Source organism: Nansenia antarctica (genome assembly GCF_963989245.1).
Source record: "Nansenia antarctica genome assembly, chromosome: 1".
Taxonomy (NCBI): domain Eukaryota; kingdom Metazoa; phylum Chordata; class Actinopteri; order Argentiniformes; family Microstomatidae; genus Nansenia; species Nansenia antarctica.
This window is the reverse complement of record NC_137674.1, coordinates 84366487-84388986: the sequence shown is the minus strand read 5'-3', so window position 1 is coordinate 84388986 and position 22500 is coordinate 84366487. Positions and strand designations below refer to the sequence as shown.

The following is a 22500-nucleotide window of genomic DNA, read 5'->3' as shown; positions in this document are numbered from 1 at the left end:
AACTAGGTAGGAGTGGGGGATTTCTCACGCAATCCATTGCGTTGTTGCAGTATTTTGTCTTGACTAGCGAGTTTGTGTTTGCGTGATTCTCAACAACGTTGAAATGTAGTTCCGCGTTTCAAAAGAAAAGTCTGAACATTTTGATTGGTTGCCGACATGCGGACCAAAATGACACCAGACTGTGTCACATATTTAGCGAACTGACACAGGAATCAAAGGGAAACAGTGACAACGACGTGCGTTATGTACCTGCTGCCACACACGGTGGCGATGGCCTTGAAGCAGCCTGAGGCCAGCTGGTAGGAGCCGGTGAAGCAGCGGTCCACCGCCCAGTTGAACAGGTTGACCTGGTCAGCGTTCAGCTCCAGGAGCAAGATGACCACCTCACAGCCCAGCTGGTGCACCTGGAGACAGGACACAGGTTGTGCTAGGGTGTATAAAGCCAATAGGAGACAGGACACAGGTTGTGCTAGGGTGGATAAATAAATACTTTTTGTGCAATATGACAACCCTAGTTGACTATCTGTGCAGTATAGTACAGTGGATTGTGTACATAGCCTTTATTGATGTAAACCAGCTCCCTACCTTCTTGTGATTTTATGCATCTATGCTTTTTCTAAAATGTGTTTTCTTTTTTCCTTTCCTAACACCAGGGGAGCCACATCTCCTAAATTTCGTTGTTTGGTACCTGTACTGTAGCAATGACAAATAAAGTCCATTCCATTCCATTCCAATAGGAGACAGGACACAGGTTGTGCTAGGGTGGATAAAGCCAATAGGAGACAGGACACTTGATGTTGATCTTGATCTGGACACATCCCAAGGGAAGTAGATCCAAAAATAGTCTGAGCTTCAATAGGGAAAACGCCTGGGTTATGTGATGACTCACGGGTGGCTAGATCTCTACGCAGGTTGATGAGTGAGAAATAACTAACCCAGGATCTGATTGCCATTACCCTCAGAAAACGTGTTATTAGTCACTCTTTACTAGAACAGCCATGGGTGGGGTAATTTGACCCTGTGAGCACTCGATCAAATTTCAGGACCCTCCTTTCAAGACTTTTCCTAGATATGTGCGTCATGATGCACTTTAAAGATTGATGTACTTCCAAACTTTGCACAGTTCAAGGCTTTGATCTATAATAACTGCACTTCAGCTTGTAATTTTTTTAGCTGATCTGATCTTTTTTATCTTTTTAGTTTTAGTTTTTATCTTTATCTTTTATCTTTTTAGTTTTTATCCTCTTATCCATGTTTTTATTCTTGATTTTAACGTGAGCATGTGATTGTGATGTTTTATCTACTATGTTATTTTATCTGGTCACTCGTAGTCTCTGTAAATGAGGGGGAAATCAGTAGACTTTGGAGTTTAAATAAAGGTTGTAATAATGATCAAAGAGAGAGAACACCCAAATACTTTCACTCTCCTGAAATGTCCTTAGGAAATAAAAAGGATTTCCCATGATTCAATATTTCAGTTCTCAAAGATTTTTCCAAGATAAACCCATTAAGTAAGACTAATGTGTTTGAGGAGCAAAGGTGTTCCTGGTTAAAGCTTTGAGGAGGAATAGCTTGAATGGATACTAGAAGCTGTAGCTCTGTCATGAGTAATGCATAATTCATTATGCCCTGCCTGCTCTGACAGAGCTATAGCTTCTAACTTGGCAGATAATAACATAATAATTATCTGCCAAGTTATTACTGTTTATTCCAAGGCCATATCATTTAAACAATTTGAAAGTCAACAGATACATTTGCCAGCCATGGAGAAAGAATGAACAAGTAAAAAAAAATATATATATATACAGTATATACACAAAGACAGGTGCTTAATCTTGTGAGAGTCACAGCAAATTGAACAATTATTGAGCAAATTTACTCTGAAACAAAAGGTATCTCCTTCACTCCTGAGCCAGTATCAGGAAACAACAACAATGGAGAGCAGTTGGCAGCAGCGAGCCTTGCTTTTACCGAGCCAACATAGGCCAACTATCAGAGGGCTATTTGGGTCAGAGCTTTGTTCAAATGCACCACTGTGATAAATGATTGGCCACATACCCGTAGATCCTGGCAGGCTAATATATTATCCAGCCACTTGTAGAGATATCCGTCTGGAGAGAGGCCAACGTTGTCAAAAACAGGCCCGCAGCACAGCACTGCAGACATCGCCTGTGAAGACAAACAGTATGACAGTATGATAGAGGATGGTTTCAGCCACCTGTTATAATCAAATCAAATGTTATTTGTATAGCGCATTTCTCACAAAATGTGACCCGATGCGCTTCACAAAGAGCAAAAGAAGATAAAGCAACAACTACGATTTAAAAGACATTTAAAAGGCGAGATTGAATAAGTAGGTTTTTTTAGTTTTTTTTTTATACTTTATTGCAGGGTTGTACATTACATTTCAAGTTCATTTCATACACTTTACAAGTTTTCTTCACTTGTCTAAGTTCATCCTGCATCATTTTTATTTATTTTTTTATTTTTAAAGAGAACAAAAAATAAAAAGATAAACAATAAAGAATAGAGAGAAAATACAGAGAAAGAAGAGAGAAATTATAGGGATAGAGGTAGAAAAGTAAGAGATAAAAGGAGGGGGGTGGGAGGGGTGGGATCGGTGAGGGGGGGGGGTTCTTCCTACTCATTCATTCGGTCCATTTACTCCAGTTCATAGTGAATTGCTCTTCACGGTTTCCCACTTTATAAGTAATTCTTTCCATTTATTTTATCTCTTCAACAGTTTTTTTCCAATTATTAACAGATGGTGGGTTTAAGTCCAACCATTTACGTGTAATTTGCTTTAAAGCTGCAATACGTAATATAGTGTACAAATATTTATCTCCCTCCCTGTGTATATCTAATGGAATAAGACCGAGTATAATATTGACTGGATGTATAGGATTTTGTAAGGTAAATGTATTTTTTATTTTTACTTGAACTGCCTCCCAAAACCTTTTCAATTTAGGGCATGTATAAAAAATGTGTGTGTGATTGGCTTCTTGTTCCGTACATTTCCTCCAGCATTCTGCATTGCCTGTTGGCCTATATTTTGACAACATTTTCGGTGTTAGGAAGATCTTCATATTTATTTTCCAAGCAAATTCTTTCCAGAATTTTGATTGTGTTGTCTTAAATATTCTTTTGCATGCTTCTTTCCAATCTTCTTCCGTAATTGTTATTGCTAATTCGTTTTCCCATTTTTCTTTAGTGTTATCTTCTTGTATCTTGATTTCTTGCATGATTTTGTAAAGTTTTGAGATTTTTGTCTTTTCACTGTTTCTATTTTTGCTCAGATATTCCATCAGTATATGTGATCTTTGTTCCTGTCTCCTCTGTTGTGTTATAAGGTAGCTTCTAATTTGTAAGTACTTAAAGAAATGGCTATTACTTATATTAAATTTATTAACTAAGGTTTCAAATGAGTCTATCATGTCATTTGTAACCATCTGTGAGTACACCTGTAGTCCCTTCCTAGCCCATTCTTCTAATATGTTGTCTGTTTTATTAGGTAAAAAGTCTGGATCACTGGCTATCTCTCTCAAATAAATACATTTGTCATCACATTTATACATTTTACGAATAGTTTTCCAATTTATGAGGGTATTTTCTATGCATCTGTTATTTCCACTATATTTTTGAATATCCTTTAGACTCAGAAAAGGTAGTGTTCCTATTGATATTGATATTACTTGTTTTTCTATGTCTTTCCATTTGGTTTGAACCGAGTTATTCATCCATTTCATTATTGTATCTATTTGAGTTGCATGGAAATAGGACTTTAGATCAGGGAAATTATAAGTAGAAGTAGGTTTTGAGGTTTTCTCGCTTAAATTTTGTTTTTAGGTCAATCTCAGGCTCTCAGGTTAGGGTGTTCCATAGTGTGGGAGCATATATACTGAAAGCTGTCAATATAACCTGGAGATTAGTCGTTTGTCATTAATTTCTTGTCGTTTATGAGTTCACACATGATTTACATTCTAACTGTAGTTAGAACAAGGGGAAACTCGAATGTGGAAACACATTAACCTCGAGACAATAGTTTGGGGGGGGGGGGTTGATGATTTCAACCACCTGTTATATCATGGAGATTAGTGGATTAGTGGTTTGTTATATATATATATATATATATATATATATATATATATACAGTATATATATATATATATATATATATATATATTTGTTTTAAAATATACCCCCAACAGTATGAATTTCAGTCCTGTTATAAAGGAAATACATGATGCACTCGTGAAGAAAACAGTGAGAAAGCTCACTATGTTTATGCTCATTATGTTTTCAGTGCTTGGACCTGACTGGAATGACACCCCTTCTACAATTGCAGCATCAACACATGATCAGTTTACAGAGCTCTTCCAATGTTGACTGGACATCATGGCAGCTCAAACTACCTGGAAACAACAGACTTCAGCCTGTTTCAACGATGATATATATGCCATTTGAGGTGAGGTGAGGTGAGGTTTGAGGTGAGGTGAGATGAGGTGAATATCTGGTACAGAGGCTAATGGGAATTCCCAGAAACTGTCCTTCCAGTATAGGCACCCCTGTCTGACCCTTTGTCTGCAGTGATCGGTCAGCAATGCTGATCATCTTAAAGGATGTTGTTTCTCCAGCCAAAACAAAGTAAGTCAACTAAACTGGAATATCACCAACAATGGCTTTGTAAGCAGCATCACATGTATAACCTTCAATTCAAGACTGACAGCCTTAGATAAAACCAATGCGTTCCGGCTATAAAAACCCTTAATCAGATTTCACACACATGTTTTACATTCTAACTGTTAGTAGAACAAGGGGAAACTCGAATGTGGAAAAAACATTAACCTCGATCCTGAGACAATCGAGGGGGAGGTGGGGGGGGGGAGGGGTTCATGTGAACATGAGAGGTTTCTGGAGTTCAGAGGAAGTGGAGAGCAGGTGTACCTTCAGGGCGCAGTACTGGTATCTGGTGATCTGGTGATTCCTGTCGCTATAGCGATCCAGCGGAGTGAACATGACGCTGAAGGGGCCGGCCCATTGGCTGAAGAGGATGAAGAGGTGGTGCCTCAGGCTCTGCTGGGGGAACAGGAAGCGGCGGTGGTGCACTGGGGGAAGACAGATAAGCAGGGCCAGTTAGTTAGCGGCCATCTTGGATCAGTTACACATAGTACGCATTATTATTATTAATAATAATAATAATAATAATAATAATAATAATAATAATACATTAGACTTATATACAGCTTTTCTAGACACTCAAAGACGCTTTACAAACTGAAAAGATGGAGTAGTAATGCTGGGGACACATGGGAAGGGGAGGGGGAGAGGGTTAACTGGTGAAGGCAAGCTTGAAGAGGTGGGTTTTGAGGGCCTGTTTAAATGTTGGCATTAGAACTACTGACGCAGTACACATGGATACTTAAAGAGTGCCTAACAGCACGTTTTCTGAGGGCAATGGCAATAAGATCCTGGGTTAGTTATTTCTCACTCATCAACCTGTGTAGGAATCTAGCCACCCGTGAGTCATCACCTAACCCTGGCTTTTTTTCCTATTCAAGCTCAGACTATTTTTGGATCTACTTCCCTTGGGTGTCCAGATCAAGATCAACATCAAGTGTCCTGCTGTATCCTATTGGCTTTATCTACCAAAAACGTTCCAATAGGATATTTTCGGTGGTGATTATTCTGGACAGGTGGAGGAAGGAGGAAGCCCAAACACATCGACTCTTCTAAAACTCTAGTTTTAGGTAGTTACCTTGCAAAGCAAATGGAGTATAAATACAGATGTATCATTGTGAAACTATTGACTAACCATTGTCCCTCGGCAAGGCAAGTTTATTTGTATAGCACATTTCATACAACAGGGGCAATTCAAAGTGCTTTACATATATTATTAAATATACAGCAAGAGGAGCATAGTAAGAAAATAAAAATGACAATGAAAAAAAGGAAATAGATAAAACATTCAATAAGACAATAGTTCATGGATAAAAGACATTGATAGATGTGTTTGTGTTCAATCATAACTGCTGCAAAACATGAAGGTTTTTAGCTTAGATTTAAATATGTTAAGGGTTTGGGCCTGTTTGATTTCTTCAGGGAGTTTGTTCTAGGAGCATGCAGCAGCGTGACCGAAAGTTGCTGCACCGTGTTTTGTTTTTACTCTTGGAATGATTAGCTGATTAGTAGCTGACCTTAGAGGCCTTGCTGGAATATAGGGTGGGAGGAGATCTGATATGTATTTTGGTCCAAGAAAATGTTGTGATTTGTATGTAATTAGGAGGATTTTGAATTCAATTCTCTGAGAAACTAGCGGTAGTTGACTATGGTCATTTGACCCCGGCTCTTATAGTAGGTAAAAGAGGCACGGCTGTTCTAGTGTTAATCTCTCTCACCCGGGACACACTGGATGAGGTTGGCCACCATGGCGCTGAAGTGAGCTCGTATGTCCTTGTGGATCTCCACGTCCTTGTCGGTCTCCACCTCCAGGTGCGTCCTGGTCAGGTCCACGTACTCCAGGAACAGGGCGCCCAGGGCCAGGGTGTCACGCTCCAGAGCCCCGTTAGTGCTGTGGGAGGGTCAGGTGGCGGTCAAAAGACAGAAATACAGAGAGAGAGAGAAATCAGAAGTCAAGAACAGTGTATGTCTTATCTTCCAACAGTAGTTTTGAATGTGTAATGAATCTCAAAACGAGGACAGAGGCATCCTCAAGGCTTTCACACCGCCAAGGAACCGTTTGCGGTTCGCATTCGTGTTCTGGAACCTCCGAACCTGGTAAACCAGCCGGCGTTCATACCAGTGTAACCGGAACCATCAGCGTCATCAACGCTGGGTGACGAAGGGGCGGGATAAACAAAAATGTCACAAGAAGATGGCGGCCACTGACCTGTCACTGATGACTCCAGCGTCGGCCAGCAGCTCAAAGATCCTCAGCAGCTGCAGTCTCAGGATGTCTCTCCGCTCACGCCGCTTCTTGTTCTGGGACACACAGAAAGGTTAGAAAGGTCAGACCCGTCAGGAAAGACCTGCTCATGTCACCCCCATTGTGCTATGTACTGTAAATGCAGTAGGCCAGCTTCATGTGTATGTACTCTACTGTACCGTGTATTGTGTGTACTGTGTATCTTGAATGTCGTTAGCCTCATAGCATAATTGCCATATCTTGGCCAAAGTCATATTTTGGCCAAATTTAGATATCTGCCTAACTCTACTCTCCTAACACTGCTGATTCACTGTGCGTTATTGCCTATGATGCCATCAGCCTATCAGAATGCTTGTTACATTCCAAAATCACTATCTGCCCAAGTCATCTCTTTGACAGAGGCATTTTTGACACTACATACAAAGATGGCTCGGCTGACCACAAGTGGAGCATGACTAAGGCAATTATGCTATGAGGCTAACGCTATTGAATATTGACACAGCAAGTACAAATAGATTTTGGCAATAAAATGTATCTACATGAAAGAGTACGGTTATAAACTGTGGTTATGCATTGTAGGTGACCCTGTAAACCCTAAGGTCCTGTGACGAACCCACCTCAGGTCTCCTTTCCAGTGCCTCCTTCATTAAAGGATGCAGCTCCTCCACCAGCTCCCTGGACCGGAACATAATCATGAGAATGATAATAATAAGCAGAATAGGAACTGTAGGTTATTCAGAGCAAAAACAAAATGTTGATGTCTGAATACCAACAAAACTCATAACTGTATATTGCCCATAGTTGTATATACCTCTAAACTATACTGATGTTTACAATACTACCTCTGCACATAATGTATACTACATAGTCACCTATCACTACATCTTGTTATTTTATATCATGCCCTTATATCACTATTTGCACTTCTGGTTGGATGCTAAACTGCATTTGGTTGTATTGTGATGACAATAAAGTTGAATCTAATCTAATCATCTAATCATCTATTTTATTTTTTCACAGATGATATTTCCTCTCCAAGAAAAAGGTATTTAGGACGCATCTAAAACTACCAGGAAAAAACTGAGCTGGGATATTATACCGTATCCAAACTGAACAAGGCCTGAATGCACTACTCAACCAATAATCTCTTAACCACCTCTCTTTTAAATCCTGACACAAGCAGAATAAGATGTTTAATTATGAGGCACGCTGCACATTGTGTCATTGCTTCCTTTTCAGTGTTTTGACCTGTTGACATGAATTATTCCCAGCTTCCAAAGGTTCGTGTCAAGCGAATACAAGAGCAGGACACATTCATAAACAAGGCATCTATGCTGGTGCTTCATCTAGTTATGAAAGGAATGTGTGAATCACTCATTACCTCAAGATCACATCACGTGAAAATTCTTCAGAACACACAGGACACCGGGAGAAAAAGAACTCCTAAACTCATTATGGGCCATTCTATTGAATTCCTTATGAACCAAAATACCTTGTATTGCATCTGGAATTCTCTCCCTCAAACACTCAGAGACTCACCCTCACTCTCCACTTTTAAATCCCACCTCAAAACCTACCTGTTCTCTCATGCATACAACCTCCCCTACCCCTAACCATCTCCCCTAACCCTGCCACCCCCCCCTCCCCCCCCTGGACATGCATTTACATTTACATTTTTGGCATTTAGCAGACGCCTTATTCCAAAGCGACTTACAATCAATACATTTGAATACTAAGCATGTGAATCAGCAGTCCACTATTCGTTGCAGGAAGAGTACTCTAGCTCGGGCCCGGGGCCACTGATAGAAGGAAAAACCTTCTCCCTATTATCGCCTTCTACTAAAAAAAAAAAAAAAAAAAAATTTTTTATTTTTTTTATATTACTGGAGAAACTGAGAAACAGTACAAGGGGGGCAGTAGAAGTTCTTAGGGACACAGTAGAGGGGAAAGCGGGTGTCTTTAGGAGACGTAGTGGTGAGGGTCAGAAGATGTCTCAGGAGGAGCAGTTAAGATGTAACCTGAAGAGATGGGTCTTCAGTCTACGACGGAAGATGGGTAGTGACTCTGCCGTTCTGACAGCCGTGGGGAGCTCATTCCACCAGCGGGGAGCCAGTGTTGTGAAGAGACGTGATCGGGCAGCCCGACTGCTGTGTAGAGGAGGTGGGGCCAGTCGGCCAGCCGAGGTGGAGGAACGGAGTGAGCGGGCAGGGGTTTGGGGGGTTACCATTTCCTTCAGGTAGGCAGGGGCTGTCCCTTTAGCTGCCTGGTATGCAAGCACCAGGGTCTTGAATCTGATGCGAGCTGCTATCGGGAGCCAGTGCAGGGTGCGAAGGAGAGGGGTGACATGCGAGTATTTGGGGAGGTTGAATACCAGCCGGGCAGCAGCATTCTGGATGAGCTGCAGAGGTCTAATGGCTGAGGCGGGGAGCCCAGCCAGGAGTACATTGCAGTAATCCATGCATACAACCTCCCCTACCCCTAACCATCTCCCCTAACCCTGCCACCCCCCCTCCCCCCCTGGACATTGCTGCGTTACTTCTTCCCCGTTCGTTATGAAATACAATGAATTATTATTATTATTATTATTATTGTAGAAACATATCTTAAATACCTGAAGACCAGGGAGTTGGTGCGACCGAAGCCCAGGACCAGAGACTCTGTGAGCTCGATGCTCTCCGCCCTCATCAGAGGGACCAGCTGTTTCAGGAGCCAGGCCACAGAGGGGGATCCGATCACCTGAGACACCAAACAGTCAGTTACACCAAACAGTCAGTTACACCAAACAGTCAGTTACACCAAACAGTCAATCACACCAAACTGTCAGTCACGTATCTTGTCTGTCTGTGTGTGTGTGTGTGTGTGTGTGTGTGTGTGTGTGTGTGTGTGTGTGTGTGTGTGTGTGTGTGTGTGTGTAAGTGTTGTTTTGTGTGTGTGTGTGTGTGTGTGTGTATGTGTGTGTGTGTGCGTGTGTCTCACTTTCTAAGACTCACAGCCTCTACTCTCCTGGCAAACTTGGTATGTGAAATAGCTATACAGCAGCCAAAACATAGTGGGCAGATGATGTTCTATATCCATGTACTGATGGGTTAACACTAGAAAAGCCGTGGGTGGGGTCATTTGACCATGTGAGTAAAACATTTTTATACCTTTGCACTCGATCAAATTTCAGGACCCTCCTTTCATGACTTTTCCTAGATATGTGCATTCTACCACCCAGTATCCTTACAGTTTAAAAAATCAGGAGAAGCTAGTATGAAGCTATTTTGCAGTTTTTCTGGGTAGGAGGCAGGCTAATTTACAAGACGGCACCAACTAGTGGTCTTTGTGTGTAAGTAGCAGCTTCCCATTGTAAAGACTATGGTCATTTGACCCCCGAGGCGGCTCTTATAGTAGGTGAAAAGGGCACGGCTGTTCTAGTGTTAAGGAAAGCATAGTTTCAAATTTGAACCCCAACTGTCATCTGTTCTAGTATTCTAGTGTTCTAGTGTTCTAGTGTATATGGCTTTGAAAGAGGGAGGCACCTTGTTGTCGTAGCTGACACCTCCGTCAGGTGTGGAGGCTGTGATCTCAGGTGTGGAGGCTCTCAGGTGACCTGGGCTCATGATGCTGGGCTTGGCCGCCCCGAAGCACAGGATCAGGTAGTTCCTCAGCAGGGTCACATAACTGTCCCCGCTGCCCGAGGTGCTGCTGGTCTTCTTAGCGTACACTGGGTTACTGTCGAAGGGCAAACAGTCCAAAGAGTCCAAACAGTAAGAGAAGGGCAGACAAAGACAGAACATATTTATGCGTTATGGAACTCGAAGCCGTGATACATCTTGGATATCGGCACAGCTAGCCAATATCAAGACAAGACAAACTTTTAATGAATGTATTTTAATGGAACTGTGTTTTATTGTAAGTGTATTCATCCGCTAAACAGTTGATTATCGGTTGCTAAGCAAGGGTAAGAACATAACTTTGATAACGGTAATTTATACAAACACGGAGTAATATGAAAATATGTGTCAACATTCCATTTAGCCGTGCGTATGCAGTGTTTCCTCCAGGAATTTTTACCATGGTGGCGGGTAGTGCTGACCGTGCATGAAACGCGCACGCGCGCTCAAAACAACGACGTCATTTCAGCCAAAACTCGAAAATAAAATGTTTTCCTGTAAATTAAAAACAAGGGTAGTCCGTCCGTCCGTCCCTCTCTGGAATGGAATGGAATGGACTTTATTTGTCATTGCTACAGTACAGGTACCAGACAACGAAATGGTCCATTAAATAAAATGACACGGTTCAAATGTTCACGCCGGCAGTCCGGCTCTCACACATACTGGCAGCGTCCCGGTCTGACTTAGCTCTCGTTTGTGCACGGCTTTCTTTCTTTCCTTCCTTCCTTCCTTCCTTTATGTGAAGTGGCCGGTCCCGGGCACAGCTGCCTCGCATCCGCTCAACGAGCCCGGCGGTTCGGTGCTGCGCTGATTAGCGGATGCGGGACAGCTGTGTGAGCGGATCGCTCCATCTCTCATCTTGATGAAGATGAATGATCTTTATTGTCATTGTAACAGGTACAACGTAATTTAAATGAGGAATCACAAAACAGTTTTGCAAGCGCGTCGCTTCGCGCTTGTGGGTGTGTCTAGCGCTGTGAAGGTCTGAAAAGCGGCCTAAATCTTTTTTTTTTTTTTTGGGTTGAGAAATCTGCATGGTGGCGGAGGAAATTCCATTGTGGCGGACCGCCACGATGAAATGCATGTAGAGGAAACACTGGTATGTATCATGGATATTGGCACGGCTGGAACGCAAACTGACCAATAGAGACAATGGACCGGATCTATCCGTTGTATAATAATTAATATCGCTCAAACGTAATCTCACGTTGGATTGCTCATAATCACATCACTGAAGAGTTATGGGGGGAAATTGAGTTGAATAGTGTAATGAAGTAGAGTAGAAGAGTCAGATGATGGTTGATTCAAGATTCAAGATTGCTTTATTGTCTGTCACAGAGTAACAGAAATTCTCCTTTGACAGGCTTTGTGCAGTTCATGAATACGGTATCCACATTAAAAACACACATAGGTCACATACATACAATAAAAACAGACAGATATAACAGTGTTTATAAAATGTAGTGCCTACAAAAAGTCCAGTGATTGAAAAATAATAGTAAAAAAAAACATTATTATGATTTAAAAAGCTAAAATGTTGTGGTTTAAAAGAAAAACAGTGTGCTTCCTATTTTTAAATGTTCAGGGCGGTGGTTGCAGTGGGAATGAATGCATTTTTGTAAGTGTTTTTCCGGGCCAGTGGAGTTCTGATGGAAGTGGCTGAAATGATTGGTGGAGGGGGTGAGAGGGGTCCTGTGTGATTTGTGTGGCTTTCCTGATTAGTGACCGGTAAGTAAGTTGTAGTTCTTACTAGAAGGAGCTAAAATAGAAGTAGGGATGGAGGGATGGAGGGGAAGTAAAGAAAGCTGCAGGGGTGTTTATGGGCAAGTGTAAATGCTGCTACCCCCCCCCCCCCCCCCCTTCCTTCCTTCCTGGCTTCTTCCGCATGCGTATATATTACTGCTATCGAAGTTACATTCTTACTGTTGCTTTGCAACTGATAAACAACTGTTCAGCGGATGAATACATTTACAATAAAACATAGTTCCGTTAAAATACATTCATTAAAAGTGTGTTTTGTCTTTCTTTTGTGAAATAACGATAGATAAATGTGGTAACCGTCGTATAAAAGCGTTATGGAACTCGAAGCCGTGGTATATCGTGGATATCGGCACAGCTAGGGGGTGTATATATAACGGCACTCCGCTTGCGATATATACCACGGCTTCTCGTTCCATAACGCTTAACAAAATCTTTGCACTCACATTTTTTAGGACCCTCCTTTCATGACTTTTCCTAGATATGTGCGTTCTACCACCCAGTATCCTCACATTTTCTAAATCACATCAGGATAAGCTAGTATGAAGCTATTTGGCCGTTTTTCTGTGTAGGAGGCAGGCATATTTACAAGCGGCCAACTAGTGGCCGTTGTGTGTAAATAGCAGCCTGAGCATTGTAAAGAGGCGGCTCTTTTAGTAGGTAAAAAAGGCACGGCTGTTCTAGTGCCGGTTTTAAAGGGTTTTAAAGGGTTTTAAAGGGTTGAGGAGCACTCACTTGGGGTCTACCAGGGGCATCAGGAGCTGCATGCGTGTGAAGGCGTAGGGCCAGGCGTAGCTCAGGGCGGTGGAGCAGTGCTTGGGCAGGTTGTCCTGGCGGAGGAGGCTGTAGAGGCACAGCACCCAGGGGTCCTTCACGGACTGGGCGAAGATCCACACGTGGGACGGGCTCCTGATGTCGTAGTGGCTGTTGACCAGCACAGCGTTCCACTCCACCAGCCACTGCATGTCCTCCTGGTGGCTCAGCGGCAGCGTGGCCTGAGGAGAGGACACAGGAAGGTCAAGGGTTAAAAGTAGAGGTGGGACGCGATAAAAAAATAATAATCTAATTAATTAGGCTTCGTAATTAATTAATCGCAATTAATCGCATATCAATATTTTACACGAGAAGCAACAGTTTCAAATGGATTTGGTATACGAGTGAATCAATGAATAGACATATACGTTTAAAGCATCCTGTTTATTTTAGCTACACAGACACGAACAGATCACACAATGTACCTAACCTAATGTAAAATGTAAAATGTGTTTAAAAAGTTAATGCGTTATTTTTTCTGTAATTCATTAATCGAAATGAATGCGTTAAAGTCCCAGGCCTAGTTAAAAGGTTTTGACTAAAGGACACTTCTACTACTACTACTAGCCTCCTCCTGCTGTTCAGCGCTAAATGAAAGGAGACTAGATCTGAAAATGTTCCTCAAGGATAAGAAATGCCAATGGACATTAGGTGAAAATGCACTGAGATACATACTGTTCTAATTAATTAATTATTGAAGTTTGAAGGGGGTCATAGACCTGGTCACAACTAATTTGTGACACAGTCTGATCATTACCGCATGTCGGCACCCAATTTGGCTTGACTAGCGAGTTTGTGTTGTGATTCTCAACAACGTTGAAACGTAGTTCCGTGTTTCAAAAGAAAAGTCTGAACATTTTGATTGGTTGCCGATATGAGGACCAAAGCATTAGAACGTGTCACATTTGCATACAGTAGGCAAGCGGAATGCAGGCAGAATCCCACAGACACTGTTGTGTGAATAATACACACTGAAGCCCCCCCCCCCCCCCCCCCCAGAAAACATGTAGCGGCTAAACCACCAAGTCAAACAAAGAATAACTCACTGTGTCAGACACGGCCACGTGGACAAAACTCTCCAGAATCGCAGGACTGAGCTGGTCCATGATCTCAATCATGGGTTTGTCATCATCCTGCAGAACACAAAACACAAAACCTGCCCGATTCAACGCAATCAGGTCCAACAACATACTGTACAGTACCGTTCAGTTTGTTTCCTGTTTGTTAACACTAGAACAGCCATGAGTGTGTGTGAGTAATTTTATTTCAATATTTTTGCACTCTTCAAATCACATTTCAGGACCCGCCTTTCATGACTTTTCCTAGATATGTGCGTTCTACCACCCAGTATCCTTACATTTTCAAAATCACATCAGGATAAGCTAGTATAAAGCTATTTTGCAGTTTTTCTGTGTAGGAGGCAGGCTAATCTACAAGACGCGCCAACTAGTGGTCTTCGCGTGTAAATAGCAGCTCCCAATTCTAAAGACTATGGTCATTTGACCCCCGAGGCGGCTCTTATATAGGTAACATAGACACGGCTGTTCTAGTGTCAACTGTCACTTAGATTTAACTGTCACTTTCAAATTTGAAATAAGATTTGACAGTTGGTGATGTGGTGTTCTAGTGTTTATTTTCCAGTCCTAACCCCCTGTCCCCTGATCATTACCAGTCTCACCTCAGCCTGTCCCATGGCCTGGAAGAGGCTGCGGATCTCCTTCAGGATGGAGACGGCCAGCCTGCGGGTTCCCGGCTGGCAGGAGCAGAGCAGAACCAGGGCCAGGCCCTCCACAGCGTGCAGCACGGTGGCGTGAGGACCGCGCTCTGCTGGGGCTCTGGGACTGGAGTCTGTCTGCAGCACCTGGAACACACATAACAACACACTCAAGATTAGACAACTAATCTTTGTCATGGCAGAGTACAAGTACTACACAACGAAATGCAGTTTAGCATCCAACCAGAAGTGCAAATAGTGATATAAGGGCCATGATATAAATAGAACAATAATGGTAGTGATAGGTGACTATGTAATATACAGTATGTGCAGAGGTAGTATTGTAAACAGTATATCAGTATAGTTAAGAGGTATATACAGTTATGGGCTATATACAGTTATGAGCTATGTACAGTGAGGTAGTTTATGTACAGTATGTTATGTGCAGAAGTATAAATGAAGCTATATCAGCATACATGTGCAATATACAGTATGAGCAGAGGTAGTAATGTAAACATCAGAAGTGCAAAGGTTAGAGAGTGATCACATTAACCAGGGATGAGCAGCCATCAAAGTATTGTCATTGTCATCATAGTAATAATGATAGTATTGGCATTATCATAGTCATAGCCATAGTATCCCACGGTGGTATCTCAGTATCTCAGTATCCCCATACTGAGATACTGAAAACAACGGCACTGAGAATAACGCTCACTGTTGGGCACGATTACGATTTTTCTTTCATGCATACCCAGTACTCAAGTTGTAAAAGAAAATCAGGGGGATGGTGGATTTTATCATATGGGGACAATTTTAGCATTCCCACAGCGTCAGTGACTTCAGTGTCAGTGACTTGGTAAAAATGTCATTGCATGTGTGAGTGCCCCCTCCCTCGCCCACAGTATTTTACTCAAATGCGCAAAACTAAATGTTGAAATAGCAGTAATACCACGTTCATTGATAAAATGACATAAGGGATGGAAAGGGGGGATGGCAGTTTTAGAAGGGGGATGATTTTGACTGTTTTTGTTTCAGGGGGGGATGCCATCCCCCCTCATCCCCCCTCAACTCAAGCATACCTCTGAGGACCGTACCTTGCCGGTGTCGTAGCTCTTGCCCGGGGTGAGCAGCGCCAATTTCCACTGGGTGAGCAGCTGCAGGAGCAGCTTGAGGGAGGCGTCCAGCAGGCTCTGATGCGTGTCCTGGACCTCCCGCAACAGGAAGTTGGTGTAGCCGAACAGGACGTCGTCACGCCAGTCTGAGAAGTCCAACAGCAGGCTCTGCAGGGAGTTCTGGGCGATGAGACGGAGCTCGTCGTCCATGTGGATGGTCAGTCTAGAGGAGGAGAGGAACATGTGGATAGTCTTATTCCAAAGCGCTTTACAACGGCCTCTCATTCACCCATTCACACACACATTCACACACCAATGGAGGCAAGCTACCATGCAAGGCGCTGGCCGGCCCGCTCATTGGGAGCAATTTGAGGTGCTCAGTGTCTTGCCCAAGGACACCTCGACACGTAGCCAGCCGGGGTTCGAACACACTCACCGAGAGAGCAGGTCTATCAGCTCAGGCTTGGTCATGCCGTCCGGTAGGATGCGAGGGATGGCAGCGACACACGTCCTGAAGAGGTCGATCTTGGGCTTCCTCTCCCCGCTGTCAGAGAAGGTCAGGGGTCAGAGAAGGTCAGGTCAACTGCAGTGTCAGGTGGTCTGAAGTGAACTGAAGTGCAACTGCCTGGTTTTTACGTTTCATTAGGTATGTACAGTGTAATAATGCCTAGTAGGTAGTAACTATGAAAACATTCAATTGTGCCAAACGAACCAGCTACACCCTGAGATGTTCTCTGAGGAGGGGGAATAGATTTCATCACCAATTAAGTCACACTCAGCCGTGATCAGTCTTAGCCGAGGTGCTGGAACTGAAGAGTATCAATAGAGTGCAAAAAAACGGCATCCGCACACTCAAACACTGTGCAAAGAACTTTGTTTACTGTGTGAGATTTCGGTCATAGACCTCCTTCAGGCATCGTTTTTTGCACAGCATTGAGTGTGCGGATGCTGTTTTTTTGTACTACAACACCAATTAAGACACAACAGGCCAGGAAAGCTTTGGGGCTATAAGAGCCATACATGGCCTAGTTAATGACTAAGATGTTTTTTTAGACATATCTAACACGGTCGGCAGCCAGGAAGAGGGAGTTGAGCAGCACACTCACGTGATCATCTCCTCCGGCTCTTTGTTCAACATCTGGACGTTGGTCATCATCATGCAGCGCCCGACCTCCTTGTCCAGGTGTCTCAGGATGTTGTCGATCGCTTTCCTGACTTGTGAGTAATACAGGGACATACCTACATGCAGAGCACATGGGGGGGACAGATCATGCTATGTTATGAAGAGTATTTGCATAACAAAGCTAAAGCTAATTACTAGCCAGCGTTACACAACCACCTATCTGGAACTGTTCATAGTTTCACATAAGGCAAGGCAAGGCAGTAAGCAAGGCAAGGCAAGTTTATTTGTATAGCACATTTCATACAACAGGGGCAATTCAAAGTGCTTCAGATGTAAAAAATACAGAAAAAGAAGGATAGTAATAAAAAATTAAAAAAAAGACAAGAATAGATATATATATAAATACAAAATAAATAGATAATAATTAAACAACATAATAGGACAATTAATAAAAAGATATAGATAAAAGTGTTGTTAATAATAACTTTATTTATTTATTTATATAATATTTGTTACTGCAACTGAATTCACACGCTGCTCTTCCCGATACGGCGTGAGAGATTGCAGGTACTGCGTCTGTGTTTAGCCACTATCTTGCGCGATACGGCTAACGTGAGAGATCGCAGCAGTGACTCACCAATGAGCTTGGCCTCGTCCTCGGTCAGTGTCTTGCTCAGGTAGGTCTTCTTCACCCTGAGGGTGTTCCCCGAGGGCAGGGTGGCCCCGGTGTTGGGCATGGGCGGCTCCCCGTCCTTCTGCTGCAGCTTATCAGCGATGACCAGGAACGCTCTCAGACCGATGTTCATCCTCTGGAGAGAGAGAGGAACACTCCAGTTACTAACTAGACGTATTTAGTTAGCATTTACATTCATTTAAGTTTCTCTTTTGGCAGGACCTGTGACCATACTGGATGCAGAACGATGCAAATACAACACAAAATTTATGGACAGTGTGTACGCCGATAATATGCAAGGAATTTTTCCTGGATACATGGTGTACAGGTTTTTGCCTTTGCTTGCTTGCTTTGTGCCGGTGGTCCTGGCCTCCCCTGGGGGACCGCTGGGTACTGGTAAGCAAACTGGCTAGTAGTCGCTCTATTGGTAGAGGGCTGCAAGGGAATTTTTCCTGGCTACATAGTATACAGGTTTTTTTTACTTTTGCCTGCTCGCGGCTCTGTCAGTATTGATTGATTGATTGACTGATTGACTGAACATTTTCATTGTGTGAAGCGCATTGAGTTGCATCTTGTAAGAAATGCGCTATACAAATAAAATTTGATTTGATTTGATGATTAATTTATCCAAAGCGACTTAATAAGCAAAGATAATAAGATGGTTATCATAATTTTTCAAATCTTTATTAATAAGTAATTACAGAAAAAGTAAATGACATTTCTGTCATGGCTTCCGCATTTCGGCCTACGAGAGAGTCGGAATCATGTCGGAATCATGTGCTACCAAGCGGACCAATCACAGTTCTTACGGTCTGCGTAGGTATGCCACGTAGTTACATTTTTGGAGAGGTGCGTGTGAGCCTACGCCGTAGATTTCACGCAGAAGTATAAATTGGGCTTTCCATTGCAGTGAGTGCATACATTTTTCTGTATATATGGTCCCAGCAGGAATCGAACCCACAACCTAAGCGTTGTTAGCACCACGCTCTGCCGACTAAGCCACAGAGGCCACAGAGGACCAATTACTAACTAGACGTAGCTGTACATTTTAGGTAATGAACACTAATACATTGCAGTTTGCATTTCATGAGGAACCTATGCAAAGCTACTCTGGCATAGGAATATCACAATAGGTGATTTAACTGTGACCTCTCAGCCAATCGAAATGCTTGTTTTTATCACAACATTGTACAAACTGCTCATAACATATAGCATTACAGGTGTCTTAATTACCAAGATGATTACATCACAACTAATGCAACATGTAGGCCATGCAAAATTTACTGGCATATTGTGAGCTTAGAATTATAAGGTTCTATCTCCATTTAGGGTAGTTCAGAGATATTGAGCTTCAAAGTTTTTACATTCCATTATGTTTTGTGAGATGGAACCTTTGTATTTTATTAATTACTAACAAAAACATTTCAACGTTTTAAAAATAACACCACACAGGCACCTAATGGATCAGATTATGTAAAAAACTCAATTTTGACCAAAAACCTTATAATTCTAAAGAACCTTATAATTCTAACGTCACAATATGGCTGTAGAATGTTTTTTAAGGATTATTTAACCCAAGAAATTGAATAAAACAACTGTACCTCTGGATTCAGACTAAAGGCTTTTGCAGGTTTCCCGACACACAGTAGGTCGAAGATGATCTCTTTCATAGCGAAGTCCAGTCTTTCCTGTATCGTAAGAAGAACACAAAGAACTGTGCTGTATTCACTCTGCAGACTTGAATATACACATAAACACTGCATTAGCAAAACTGTATGTGACTGTGGTAAAAATGTGCACTATTTGAGAACATTCACCCACTGTTGTGTTTGTGTATTAACACTAGAACAGCCGTGTCTATTGTACCTACTATAAGAGCCGCCATAGTCTTTACAATGGAAAGCTGCTGTTTACACACAACGACCACTAGTTGGCCGGCTTGTAAACTAGCCTACCTCCTACACAGAAAAACTGCAAAATAGCTTTATACTAGCTTATCCTGGTGTGATTTTGAAAATGTAAGGATACTGGGTGGTAGAACGCACATATCTAGAAAAAGTCATGAAAGGAGGGTTCTGAAATTTGATCGAGTGCAAAGATATATACTTTTTATTTTATTATTACTATTACTAATTTAATTCACTATTTACCCATGGCTGTTCTAGTGTTAATGTTGTTGAGGACTTCAGATGGCTGGTTTACCTGTGCAATAAACTGGATGATTTTTACAAAGATATTGAGAGGCATATCCCTGGGCACCACGCTGCGGGACCCCTTGGGGAAGAGGATGGTAACGATGGTGTTGAGGCGCCTGCAGGAAGAGAGACAAGAGAGAGAGAGAGAGAGAGAGAGAGAGAGAGAGAGAGAGAGAGAGAGAGAGAGAGCCTGTGAGTTAAATGCTAAATGGACTGACTTATATAGCGCCTTTATCCAAAGCACTTTACAACGGCTTCTCATTCACCCATTCACACACACATTCACACACCAATGGCGGCAAGCTACCATGCAAGGCACCAGCCCGCTCACTGGGAGCAATTTGGGGTTCAGTGTCTTGCCCAAGGATACTTCGACATGTGGCGAACCGGGGCTCGAACCACCGATCTGCCAACCTTGCGATCATTAGACGGTGGCTCTACCTACTGAGACACAAGCTCATAGTTTCATTCAGAGACCACCTAACCAGTTGAGATACTGTAGTAGTGTACACATTCAGAACTGACATAGATAGAATATAAAATGCGCCTTTTTTAACATTGGCAGACCTAACTTTGTTCCATTTCTTGAAAAAGTGGTTTATTTTAAGACCAGTGGTTTTATTTTAGGGGCTAATTAACATGTGAAAAAAGTCCAAATGACCTATTTGAGGTTCTTGGTGTGGGCTCTGAGCTGCTGTTAAACCACCAGGCCAAAACCCCACATTATCTGGTATCTGGTATCTCCCTAATCCAGGGTGTGTGTGTGTCCGTGTGTGTGTGTCCATGTGCCCCTCCCCTTTCGCCTCTCCTCCCCCCATGTCCAGTCACACTCGGGCCCTGTCTGGACCCTGAAATCTGATTAGTTAATTCACTTTTTTTTAACTGCCTGTGTCCCTGAGTCCTGATCACCACCCCTACCCCACCCCACATGCCCTCCCAGATGCTGTCAGCGCAGTCAACAATGGATCTATCGCTAAGACACGCCCCCTTGGAAAACTTGGACAAACAAACACTGCTTCACTGACAGTGACTGACTGACCGACCGTGACTGAATGACATTCAATGACTTACAATGGCGGGAGTTAGCACATTTCTGATTTCTGATTTCCCACAGCAAGTAATAGTAATGTTTTTTAAAGATGACAAGAATATTTAGTCTAGAAGCTTTTCACCATCAGATATTAGCAAGTTGTTTGTCCGAGTTTTCTGCCTGTAGTGACTTTTGCTGCGATAATGATTGGACAATTTATATTTTGGGGCGTGGCTTAGCGATAGGTCCATTAGCAATTAGCCAGCACAAAGAGGAGAGGTCTCATCCTTGGGTAATGTCCTGCTTGTTGACAGAATGTGCCTGCTACATTCTAACAGGAACACAGCTCCAAGACTCACACACCAAGGTGGAGGAGGAGGAGGCAGAAATGGGGGGGAAAAAAACTGCAATATGTAAAAAAGTAAAATAAATAATAAATATAAAAAAATTCTCTGCAGTTACAACCAAGAAAGATACTATTCATGAGTTGGCTAGGTTACGTAAACAAGCTTCCTATGGGCCCTGGCCATACACAGGTCCCTTGGTGGAGGGGAGGGGAGGGGTGACGTTTCCTTGTGGTTTCAAAATGGAGGAGAGAGAGGCGATAGAGTAATGCTGCTACGTGGCAGACGTCTGCTGTGCAGGGCGGCTGGGTGATGAATGAGGACATTTATTTACCCCTGCGTTGCAGTGTTGCTCTCACACTTTATCCTGATCATGTAGACCCATAACAGGCGGTACAGAGACTCCAGCGCCACACGGGCCATTTTGGGGTCCTTGCTCTGCAAAGACAAACTCACATTAGTTAGTCAGGTCAGTGAAAAAGGTAACACTGACAATATGACAATGTTTCAACCCTGAAAAACAAAAACAAATTGCAGCACATTCAATGTGTTTACAGTAATGTAATGTAATTGCAGGAAGTGATGGTGATAAGGGATCGAGTACCAACAACACAGTCTGGGTAATTGTGTTGCCTGAAGCATCTAGTTCACTCTTGTGAAGATAGTTTTATAAAACAGCCATTTAGTATGTAAGCTGTGAAAAACATAATGACAATTTAATCAGCATGTCCGAAATAATCTGACAGCATCCATATTGATACAGTCTGATATAGATTAAATCTCCCTGAAACCACAGTCATTATTATCACATTCATACAGACAGTCCCTCCATCATCTTCATCCAACAACCAATGTGCTCAGTTTATTACTGATAACTTCCTGGTTATGGTACCTTGAGATTGGAGAGGCAGTTATTGAGGAACACGTGCCATCTGTTGAGGAAGAACTGTTTCTGGCTGACACACAGCAGACACGTCACCAACGGGTACAGAGCCTGGGGGGAGGCAGAACTATTACAGTAGGTGATTGGTATCATTTCCTTACAGGACCTATGATGCTTCATTACAGTGCGAATAATTTAACCGAATTATTATTTATGATGATGAATTATGATGAATTATTATTATTATTATTATTATTTATTTATTTATTTTTCATAG

The 22500-nt window shown here is 42.5% G+C and overlaps 1 protein-coding gene across 1 annotated transcript in view; it reads right to left on the bottom strand.

Annotated features, from left to right (window-relative positions):
- frya (furry homolog a) overlaps positions 1–22500 on the bottom strand; it is a gene marked incomplete at its 5' end in the record, with an annotated part of 103480 nt that overhangs the window by 44413 nt on the left and 36567 nt on the right. Inside the window, 19 exons of the mRNA XM_080531586.1 lie at positions 250–404; positions 2059–2169; positions 4945–5105; positions 6396–6568; positions 6887–6978; positions 7540–7597; positions 9534–9658; positions 10444–10636; positions 13072–13331; positions 14196–14282; positions 14828–15010; positions 15943–16198; positions 16412–16519; positions 17082–17214; positions 17736–17907; positions 19373–19459; positions 19974–20082; positions 21675–21778; positions 22233–22334. Of these exons, the coding sequence (XP_080387712.1) occupies positions 250–404; positions 2059–2169; positions 4945–5105; positions 6396–6568; positions 6887–6978; positions 7540–7597; positions 9534–9658; positions 10444–10636; positions 13072–13331; positions 14196–14282; positions 14828–15010; positions 15943–16198; positions 16412–16519; positions 17082–17214; positions 17736–17907; positions 19373–19459; positions 19974–20082; positions 21675–21778; positions 22233–22334 (2669 nt within the window). The remainder of the gene's footprint in view (positions 1–249; positions 405–2058; positions 2170–4944; positions 5106–6395; positions 6569–6886; positions 6979–7539; positions 7598–9533; positions 9659–10443; positions 10637–13071; positions 13332–14195; positions 14283–14827; positions 15011–15942; positions 16199–16411; positions 16520–17081; positions 17215–17735; positions 17908–19372; positions 19460–19973; positions 20083–21674; positions 21779–22232; positions 22335–22500) is intronic.